Consider the following 11,311-nt stretch of genomic DNA (forward strand, 5'->3'; position numbering starts at 1 on the left):
AGCCTGGAACTTGGATGTGATGGCTGCAGTGACAGAAGCTATTTTGTTATTTTGAGGATGATAGCCTTGTACTAAGTTGCACTAAGGATGACAGAGCCCATAAACAGAAAGAACTTCAGTTCCTGACAATGTCATAAAGAAGCCATCAAAATAGGCCTGAACTGCCTAGCTCTGGCTTTTTTTTTTTTTTTTTTTTTGAGTCAGTCTTTCTTACTCTGTCACCCAGGCTAGAGTGCAGTGGTGCAATCATGGCTGACTGCAGCCTTGACCTCCCAGACTCAAGCAATCCTCCTGCCTCAGCCTCCTAAGTAGCTGGGACTACAGCTATGCATTGTTATGCCTGGCTAATTTTTTAAATTATTTTTGTAGAGGAGGGGTCTTGCTATGTTGCCTAGGCTGGTCTTAAACTCCTGGGGCTCAAGTGATCCTCCTGCTTCAGCCTCCCCAAGTGCTGGGATCACAGGTGTGAGCCACCATATATGTGAGAATAAACCGTTATAATATGTGAGAGAATGTTACATGAGACAGTAAACTCTTACAACATGAATTTACAGTAGTTAGACTCCAGCAGCCAAAGACAATCCCTAACCTTTACAGACCTTGACCTCATTGGCAGAAGCTACAGAAGCCATGCAGAGATACTCAGGAAGATGGGGTGACTCTGGGAAAGGAAGCAATTCATGGCATGTCCTCCCCAACTCCTCATCAGATTTTCCAGAATAAGTCCAGAGCACGTTAGAGGAGGGCAAACATGCAATCAGATGATCAGAAGTCTGACTTATCAAAGGCAGAAAGAATAAGCCTGTGAAGGCCGGTGTCAGAGTGACCAGGTTAGCAACCCTGCCTGGTTTCCTCCATTGTAGCTGACCAGGAGAGGGACCCCTTTTTGTACCTCTTCCAGGTTGCAGAATTCCTGACGCAGGGCTGCCTTCAGATCAGTGCATTCTCTCCCACATCTCAACGCTACCAGGCACTCCTTGGTCAAATGTGGGACCTAATCAGAGGACACAGGTTCTCAGTGGAGAAGTCTGTGGAAACTTCCAGTTCCTGCTGTGCTTGAAAAGGCAGCAAAGCTTTATAATTCCAGCCTAACAGGGCAACACCCACATCCGACCCCCAGCTCCTTGTGAGGAGCACTAGGTTATGTCTGTGGCTCCGGGATAATGTCGTATCCCAGACATATCCCGGATTCCTAATGAGAAGTAGGAATCTGCTTCTCACAGTGCCCTGGGAAAACAGGGTGCTTTAGGAGGCTTTCTCCAGTGCTCCTTACTTGATCAGCTGCTTCCATGCTATACATTCTTAGGTGGGACACTCAACCTCTCTAAGCCTCAGTGTTCCCATCTGAAAAATGGATACAATAGCAGTACCCACTTTAAAGGGCAGTTACAAAGTAATTAGGACAGTGCCTGGCACATCATAAGTGCTTGATATATGTCAGCTGTTAATCTCACTGAGGTTTTTAAAAAATTCCTTTTCAAAGACACCATCTTAAAGTTTCTCCATTCTTTTTTCTTTCATTATCAAATCTGCCACTATTTATCTATTCTTCACGTTTCCTGGGCAGCAGGCACTCTTATGCCTCTAAAGAGCATCACTGGCCAGGCGCAGTGGCTCATGTCTGTAATCCTAGCACTTTGGGGGGCCGAGGCAGGCAGATCACTCGAGGTCAGGAGTTCAAGACCAGCCTGGCCAATATGGTGAAACCCCATCTCTACTAAAAATACAAAAATTAGCTGGGTGTGGTGGCATGCGCCTGTAATCCCAGCTACTCAGGAGGCTGAGGCAGGAGAATTGCTTGAACCCAGGAGGCAGAGGTGGCAGTGAACCAAGATCACGCCACTGCATTCCAGCCTGGGTGACAGAGAGAGCGAGACTCTGTCTCAAAATAAAAAAAAAGAAGAAGAGCATCACTTTCTATGCATAATCTTCACACTCCATTACTTTTCACCTGAAGTCGGGGAAATAGTCCCTTTAAGGATCACCAGTTTTCAGTTCTTTCAATATTCCTGCTTCAAGTCACATGGTCATTGCCATGTCATAACCATACCTCCTGAGCCTGCCAGTTGAAATAGAGAAGCACCTAGCAGTTAAGCCTTTAACTTTAATATCAGTGGCCATGCTCTACCCTAATTCCATGCTAGCTAATCTCCTGAGGATCACATGGTATCAAAACAAATCAGTTTCACCAATGATTGGGCTTTAAAACGGGTTGAGGTTTGGGAAAGACATGCAAAGTAAAATAGAGTGTGAGTGGCTTTTTAAATTGAATATACCTTACAAAATAGCTCCAACAACATCTTTTGGCGAGCTCGTTCATATGGGTCATATGGAAATAGCTTCCTTCCTGGATAAGCGTCATCCAGGTACTCACAAGCGATCACAGATTCATAGATCAGTTGACATTGGCTGGTCTCCAGGACAGGAATGTGGCCAAAAGGGTGCTTTGTATAGTACCATTCAGGCTTGTTTCTCAGGTTAATGTTGACAACTTCATGTCTTAAAAAGCAAAAGGAAAACAAAAATGAGAGGCATCTGCAGGCAGGCACTCTTCTTGAAAGCAGAAGCAATCAGTTTAAAAGTTAAAATTTGCAATTAGTTTTCTAAAGTTTAAGTTTTGTATAAAATATATAACATCATCATCTTCCTTCCTGCAGTGAGACGTGTTGGAGGTTTTCTATGCCTTATCTCAGTTGTTCCTCATAATTCCCCATGAAGTAGGCTCACCTTATAGGAAAGAAGGCTCAAGGAGGTTGAATCTCACACACAATACCACCCACTAAGAAGCAGTAGAGCCAGCCGGGCACGGGGCCTCATGCCTGTAATCCCAGCACTTTGGGAGGCTGGGGCAGGTAGATCATCTGAGGTCAGGAGTTCAAGACCAGCCTGGTCAACATGGCAAAACCCCATGTCTACTAAAAAATACAAAAAATTAGCCAGGCGTCGTGGCAGGCGCCTGTAACCCCAGCTACTCGGGAGACTGAGGCAGGAGAATCACTTGAACCTGGGAGGTGGAGGTTGCAGTGAGCTGAGATCATACCCCTGCACTCCAGCCTGGGCAAGAGAGACTCCATCTCAAAAAAAAAAAAAAGTAGTAGAGCCAAAATCACAGCCAGACAGACAGACTCAGAGCTCACACACTTAACCATGGCATGAGAGAATTTAGTACATTTTACAGCTTGAAAATACAAATCTGATATTTACAGGTCACAACAGAATTTGGTAAATGTTAACAATTAAGAGCATGAGTTTTGGCATCAGACTGAACAGTCTAGCTTGGGACCTTAACCGAATTCTTAACCTCTCTGTACTCAGTGTCCTTAATTATAAAATAGGGCTAAGAATTACACCCATCTCTTGGTACTGTGGTGATGATCAAGTAAGTGAATATGTATAAAGTGTTTAGGACAGTGCCTGGCACGTAAGCATGCAATAACTTTTTAATTCTTCTTCTAATTATTAGATGTTCAAATCATACTATTATTTAATGTTCACATAATACAATTATTATTTAAATAACTATAAAGTTGCCAGAAGCATGAACATACGTTTGAAAAGATGAAAGGAAACAAATGGGAACATTCGTTGCTTAGTCTAGGAGATTGTCTTAAAACCTACAGCAGAGGCTGGATGAGGTGCCTCACGCCTGTAATCTCAGCACTTTGGTAGGCCAGGATGGGAGGATTGCTTGAGCCCAAGAGTTCGCGACCAGCATAGGCCACATAGAAAGACCCAAAAAACCTAAAGCAATGAGTCTCAACTAGAAGTGATTTTTGGCCTCCTTCCCAAGGGACACATCACAATGTCTGGAGACACTGTTTTGCTGTCACAACTGAAGATAGGCGATAGGGAAGGGGGACTCTACTGTCATGGGTAGAGACTACTGAATGGGTAGAGACCACGGATACTGCTAAACATCCAGCGATGGATAGGACAGCTCCTATCCCACCTCTCCAACAAAGAATTATCTGGCCCAAATTGTCAACAGTGCCAAGGCTGAGACACCCTGCTCTAAGGAAATACATCAGCTCCTAAGCTGATAATTTATCACCAAATGGGCAAAACATCCTGTTGTTGTTATTTTCCTCAAAAAGCAGGTAACCTTAAGGTCAACTTAATTTGAGCAAAAAGGAAGAATCTGGAAATACAGGCCCTACATACTCAACAAGGTGGATTTACATAATTTTATTTAAAATATCTCTATATTACTCTTTATATCTCTCTGACATGAGTCTGAAACTCTGAAGTCACCCCCTTGTGACGGACTCTCCGAGACAAGAGTCAGGAACCTGGAGTGACACATTCTCAAGACTCTAACTTGGAAGCCAGCTGTATTATGCAGTCCACAGCCTAGCAAAGCTGCTCTGCCCTCCAGATCCAGACCTGCAGGAGCTGGTCTTGCAAACTTCCTCCTGGAAGAATCCATACCCATTTCTCAAGTTTTCAAGGTGTCTTGAAAACTTCCAGACACCTCTTGATAGCAATTCCTTTTAATTCATTGTTTGGAAAGATTTGTTCATTCATTTAACAGATACTTTTTGAGCACCCACTATGTGACAGGCTCTCTCCTAGCTCATGAATAAAAGAGACAGAGTTCCTACCCTGGAGAATTCACATGGGTGAAGGGGACTGGGGAGGGGAGATGGATGAACAAATAAGAAAATGCTGGACGCTGTAAGTTCAATAAAGAAAGGAAACAGAGGTGACCTAAGATGCCTGGGGTGTGGTGGGGGAACTACCTCTGTGGAGCAGCCAGGAGAGGCCTCAGTAGCCTTGGCTGCACCCTTAAACATTCTGGGAGGGAACCAGTTCACCAGCCCCATCATTCAGATTCCTCTGCGCTGGCCTAGAAGTTTCATGACTCGGAAAAGGGCTCCGCATTTCAGCAGGGCCCGCTAAAAAAAAATGCCCGCCCTTTGCTAATTACTTGTTGACTTTGCCTCCGAAAAAAGGGACAGGGAGCCCCTTCTAAAATCTGAGCAGGACGCCCGAGATGCTAAACATTCCCGGGCTCCTGTGAGGCACTGGGTTTGCCCGGGGGCTCTGGGTTCCCGCTTCTCACCTGATGTCTTTGGCCTTGAGGACGAGGCGGGTCCTGTGAGAATAGGGGCAGAACCTCATGCTGTAGATGCGGATCAGCCCCTCCGGGACTGGCCCTGGGGGCTGGCTTCCTGCAGAGCAGCGATGAAGGGGGACAGGGAAAGGAGAGGCTTAGTCAGCCCAGTGAGGAGGGAGCTCGCTCACTTGCCCGGATCCCAGGATGGCTGTGGGAGCTCCAACTCCCAAGTCCCAGAGAGGACAGTGCTGCACGTGGCTTTTCTTCAGGAGAGCCCTCCAAGTCCCTTTCTGCCCCGCTGGTCTGCAGGCCAAGGCCAGGCAGCTCCGCCGACCCCATGGAGAGCACTCACCTTTCCCCAGGGTCCTGGTCGCATCCTCAGACATGGTCCCCAGGTGTTTGCGCAGCTCCCGGAGCTCACGGCCGCCGCCCTGTGGCTCGCCACCGCTGCCGCAGGGTCCAGAAGCAGCTGCGCTCTGGCGCGCACCTCTTGCCCCAAATTTAATTTTTGAACTACTGGGCTCCGGCGGGGCAGAGGGAAAGCGATCTGGAGCAGGAGCTAGGATAATTTAACCTGGGGAGACATCGCCCCAGATTTGGAAGCCGCAGAGTAGGAGCTGGCAAAAAACAAAACAAGACAAAATAACACCTGAAAAGCTCCCTCTTGCTCTGAATATGTGCTTAAAGCTTTGGAGGGGCCTCCTCTATCTATATCAAGCAACCCTCAAGAATGGGCATTTAAACTCCAACATGGATTTCAAAGGAGTTTAATCAAAATCGACTAAGGTAATGCTGACTTTTTCTTTCCCATTCTGAATCTCTTGCATCACTAAGACAATTGGCCACACCTCTGTAAGTAAGTAAGCTTTAAAAAATAATAAGGCCAAACATTCTCATGATACAGCAACTAGGAAATAAAAAGTTATTGGTGTTGAAATCTCACATACGCCGGAGAGTCAGTGCCCGCTAGACACCTAGACACCTTTGGTGTCTAGACAGCTCACATTTTGCACCCTAGACACCTCAGTTGCCTCATCCCAGTCCTGTCCCTACCTGTGAGGTTTTACCCAAGCTCTGAAAAACTAGCAATGAATAAAATTAAGATACCTGGAGGCAAAGAACAATTTGTGAGCTCCCCCAATTCCCCAGCATAAATTTTTGAGAACACTCTTACTAGATGCTAAGGATACATTGCCAGCAGCCCAGCCATATAGGGGCCACTTGCACAGCTTTTCTGTTTATGTGAGATAATGGAGGTGGCTTTGGCTCTGATGCTGATAAGCTGAGATCTTGAATTTCAGCAGGTAAAAAAATAATTCCTTAAATTTTCCAGAATTGGGCTGCTGTGGGAATTGCTTGTAAAATCATTTTGTGGCAAATGACCTTCAGGTCATGAAGGAAAGAAAAATATTTTCTGTGTCTCACTCATACTGACTAAATTATTTCCAAAGATTACCTTGATTCCTACAATTGCTCTGTCAGGCAACTCATATTATTCCTACTTTTCAAAACAGAAAACAGCTTCAGAGAAATGAAATTATTTGCCCAAAGTAACCAGCTAGTAGGGTTAAAGAACTTTAAAAGTCCAAAGCTTGACTCATTGTCTTGACCTTTAAAGCTGGTAACAGTGTTGGGAAGAAAGGATTTTAAGTCCAGGGAAAGATATAGCATATAATGGCTGCTCAACAAATAACAGTTGAATCTAAATATCTTTTATTAAAGATATTTAAGATTTTATCTTATGACACAGCCTAACTATGTAGCTTATAAATAGGTACTGTTAGGCCTTTGGAGTTCCAGTCTATCCAGAACTTCTTGGTTAATAGTAGTGTTAACATTTTTTGCTAGTGAATAAGAATCTTTTCAAATCTTCAGAATAGTGACTCAGCTACATTTTTTGCTGTCATTCAATGATTTCATGTGAAATAAGCTTAGATAATATGGAAAGTATTAACATTTTACAAGAATTAGGGAATGACAAAAATGTTTGAATAAATGTTCTCTGAAAATAAAAAGCATATATGTCAGCAAGAAATCTGGTGTTGGAGAAGACATATTGGTTCCTGGCTTGCTAAGCTGACTTTTCATTTAGGAAGACAGAGAAAGTAATAGAGTAACTTCTATTACTTTGGAGCTAATTCTGACCAAGAAGGACAAACTGGATGGTAAAATAGAAGCAAGAAACATAACCATGTCATGTTAGAGCTCCTGATAGATAAGATGACTTCTGGGCATACACATGTATCCCACATGTAAACAAAGCAGATTTCAAGACAGTTGAGAAAAATATATCCATAGCCTTAAAAAGGCCATAAGAGGAATACAAAATCTCAAAATCAAAATAAATTTTACTAATAACTATTTGGTGCTTCATGTGTATTGACCCAGTTAATTCTTAAAATAGTCCCATAACTGGGCCAGGTGCGGTGGCTCACGCCTGTAATCCCAGCACTTTGGGAGGCCAAGGTGGGCGGATCACGAGGTCAGGAGATTGAGACCGTCCTGTTTAACATGGTGAAACCCCGTCTTTACTAAAAATACAAAAATTAGCCAGGTGCGATGGCGGGCGGCTGTAGTCCCAGCTACTACTCGGGAGGCTGAGGCAGGAGAATGGCATGAATCTGGGAGGCAGAGCTTGCAGTGAGCTGACACTGCGCTACTGCACTCCAGCCTGGGCGACAGAGCAAGACTCCGTCTTAAAAAAAAAAAAAAAATTGTCCCATTACTGTTCTATTTTGATTCACTTTAAAAGATGAGTAAACTGAGACTAGCATGGTTAAACACTTCTCAACTAGTAAGTGGAAGAGGGAGGACTAGGAACCCTGGAAGTTTGACTCCAGCGGCAACAGTCTCAACCAGTATCTTAGTCTTTATCAGATGCAATGAACTGAATGGTTGGCAAATGTTTTTACAAATATTAAATATTTTAGACTTTTCAGGCCATCTGGTTTCAACTATTCAGTTCTACACTTGTAGTGTAAAAACAGCCATCGAAGATAAACAACCAAATGGGTGTGGCTGTATTTATGGACACACTGCATTTGAACTTCATATATATATTTGAATAGCCTTTATTTTAAAAGTTTTAGATTCACAGCAAAATTGAGCAGAAAACACAGAGATTTCCCATACATGCTGTGCCCCTGCACATGCAGTCTCTCCCACTATCAATATTCCAATCAGAGAGGTATATTTATTATAATCAATGAGCCCACATTGACATATTACCACCCAACATCCATAATTAATATATTAGTGCTCACTCTCAGTGGATTTCATATAATTTTCACATATCACATTGTGACTGGTTTTTTGTTCAACCCTTTAAAAATGTAAAAAATAATTCTTAGATATTGAGCTATACAAACACCAACAATTGGTTGGATTTAACCCAATGGCCTTAGTTTGCCCATCCATGGTCTCTGAACAATGGCCAAACTGGGAATTCCACTTGTAAATTAAAAGGTTCCTGGATCCACCTTTCTACTTTGCCAGATGAGGATGATTTTCCAAGTTTTGTTTCTTCGTTCCCACCTTTTAAAAGAAACTAACTCTGAGAGTTGGGAAATGTTTATGAAAAGTATATCTGTATGTGGGAAATCAAGTTCTGAAATGCCAAGTTAATTTGGTAGAGTCAGAAGACAGGGATGGAAGCTGTTCTCCTCTAAAGGGAAGCAATCTAGTGTCAAGGTCTAGTGACAGGCCCTGGAGCCCAATGGGCTGACTTTTTGAGACCCAGCTTTGGCACTTAGGCAAGCTATCTAACCTTTTTAACTTTCACTTTCCTCATGTGCAAAATGAGAACGCCAATAATACCTACTTTATGAGTTGCTGTATCGAATCAAATAGTCCAGGGCATCATCAGTATAGTAAGAGCTCAGTATACATCAAAGTTAATGACAAACGCTAGTGAGTAAGAATACATTTTTTATAACAGAGTGCATTCCAATTTTGTATCCATAAAGATGAAGCACACTGTGATTCGGCTTTGCCAAGCATATTAGAATTAAAGTTCAACTCACAATACTTATTTCACCAGTTACCAGTTTAATGCCAACTGAATGGGTTGAATGCTGTAGACTCCATTTCAGTAATGTGGTTTTTAATCTTACCTCTGAACACTATACTTTCCCTAGAAGGATTTTAACCTCAAGCTTATCCCTACTTTCTTTTGAATACCCAGCAGGTACTTATTTGAAATCCTCTTTGCAAACTTTCCTTCTATGTTATTTCATGTTTGAACCTTTATTATACTGACCCACTCAATCATGAAACAAGTTGTAACTAGACCATATTAAACCTACTTCAAATCCATTTTCAGCCACCTGAAATATAATCGGATCTGTTTTGAAAATGTTTGGATCTTTGGTCATGGGTGATTAATGACTTAAGCCTTCTAGGAAAATGCTGCTACCAAAGAAATAACTTATACTCTATTTACATGCATTTGTTTTGAGAAGAGGAACCGTGGTTTGCATTTGGCAACTTTTCAAAATTTTTTGTCATGCCTTCTCTTGATAGTAGCAGAAACTGGAGTACATTCCTCTTAATATGTTAGAAGCCTAATTTATATGAAAGATTATATTACTGGGTGTTCCCTTATTGTCCAATGAGTTCAAAAAGTGAGATCAGTTAGGTAAAAGGTTCTATTCTCAAATGTGCCTATATTCGGGAAATTTTTCATATCCCCTATAGGGAAATCAGGGTCAAACGAGGCTTTTTAAGTACTTGATTCTGCTTCCCTATCCCTATCTCTCTACAACTTGGGGAATCAAAGAAAAAAAAACTTTTTAAATAAATATTTGGTATAATAACATCTGAATAAGTAAAGGCAAATTGTCAAAATCCTGAAATCAGTAAAAGTCAAATAATTTGTAAAATCAAAACCATTGAGTTTAGAAAAGGAACATTAACTCCTGTGAAATCCCAGGAATAATGGTGTGGTCAAAAAGATAGATACTATCCTCTCTTGAGAGCTGTTGGATAAAAACAGACTGGAAAAACAGCACACATAAATTCATCTCAAGAATGGTCTTACTGTAAGAGTTCAGGCTAGGTTCGAATCTCTTCAACATTGATTAGCTGGGTGACCTTGGGCAAATGACAACAACTTTCTGGTGTTCTTATATGTAATTTGTAGCTATTAGCTGGGTGACCTTGGGCAAATGACAACTTTCTGCTGTTCTTATATGTAATTTGTAGCTAATAGTACCAGTACATTATGTGGTTTCCAGAGGTTTCATTCAGAAACTGGATGAGAAACATTGAATGCTTAGCATGTGTCTGATACCTAGTATACCTAGTAGGTATTCAACATTAGCTATTATTTTTATGATTATTTCAATGTAGCAGACAAGGCTTTTCATAGTTTTCACAAAGACAGCACATTCCCAGAAACCAAATTCCCCTACTTGCCAGCGCCGTAAACACGTGGCATAAATTCGTGGTGTCCCACGCAAGGCTGAGAACTGGTTATCTGGGGTGGTCTCTGCCTGTTTCCAGCCAAATCGGAAAAATAAGAACACCTTAATTAAAGGTATGCAGTTTGAAGACCTGTTCTTTATTCTTAGGCTGCACTTTTTTGGATGTGAAATTCTTTGATGCAACAGTGGTCAAGGTTAAATAAGATTTCTCGTAAAGTGTTAAGCAAAAGTTAAAGTTGGCAAGTCTACTGTGGGCCCGAAATTCGTGAAAACCCCAACAAACAGAATTGACCTCAAACCCCTCTTTCCTTCAAATACAACGCAGGCCGAACGGACCCACCCGGCGGCTGTGAGAGATGTCCCGCGAGGGACCTCCGGGAACGCAGGAGACCGAAACAGGATTGGCGGCGGCAGCAGCAAGGAGGCAGGGCCTAGACGGGGCCTGACCCTCACACGTGATCCTACCCGGCAGCTAGCCCCGGCGCCCGGAACGTCAGCCAATCCTCAAAGCTTTGGAAGCGCCTGCCCAGCAGTGCGGCTGAGCCAATGGGCGGCCGCCTTACAGGCTCTTGGTGATCGGGATTCGCGGGTCCTGCCGGCGCTGGTTGCTGACGAAAGAGGAACCGGTAGTGGTTGGCTGTGGGACTCCGGCACCAGGCTCCGCACCGGCGGGGAAATCCGCCGGAAACCACTAGGGCCAAGCGGCTGCGGTAGGCGCGCAGCCGCAGAGGTGGTCCGCTGCTGGCAGCAGGGGCGTTGGTGGCTGCTGAAGGTGGGCGGCAGGAGGCCTTTGTGAAGTCAGGCGGCTCCAGGTCGTCCTCCGGGTGCGGTC

At 43.4% G+C, this 11,311-nt stretch overlaps 1 protein-coding gene across 1 annotated transcript in view; it reads right to left on the reverse strand.

Annotated features, from left to right (window-relative positions):
* Positions 1–10,958, reverse strand: part of GSTO2 (glutathione S-transferase omega 2) — a 29,445-nt gene extending 18,487 nt beyond the window's left edge. Inside the window, exons 1-5 of the mRNA XM_033183545.1 lie at positions 10,820–10,958; positions 5,409–5,673; positions 5,063–5,171; positions 2,277–2,499; positions 893–994 (exon numbers count right to left, since the gene is read on the reverse strand). Coding sequence (XP_033039436.1) covers positions 893–994; positions 2,277–2,499; positions 5,063–5,171; positions 5,409–5,442 — 468 coding nt within the window. The 5' untranslated portion in view covers positions 5,443–5,673; positions 10,820–10,958. The remainder of the gene's footprint in view (positions 1–892; positions 995–2,276; positions 2,500–5,062; positions 5,172–5,408; positions 5,674–10,819) is intronic.
* Positions 10,959–11,311: the final 353 nt, after the last annotated feature.

This window comes from Trachypithecus francoisi, unplaced genomic scaffold (assembly GCF_009764315.1).
Source record: "Trachypithecus francoisi isolate TF-2019V2 unplaced genomic scaffold, Tfra_2.0 Contig01579, whole genome shotgun sequence".
NCBI lineage: Eukaryota > Metazoa > Chordata > Mammalia > Primates > Cercopithecidae > Trachypithecus > Trachypithecus francoisi.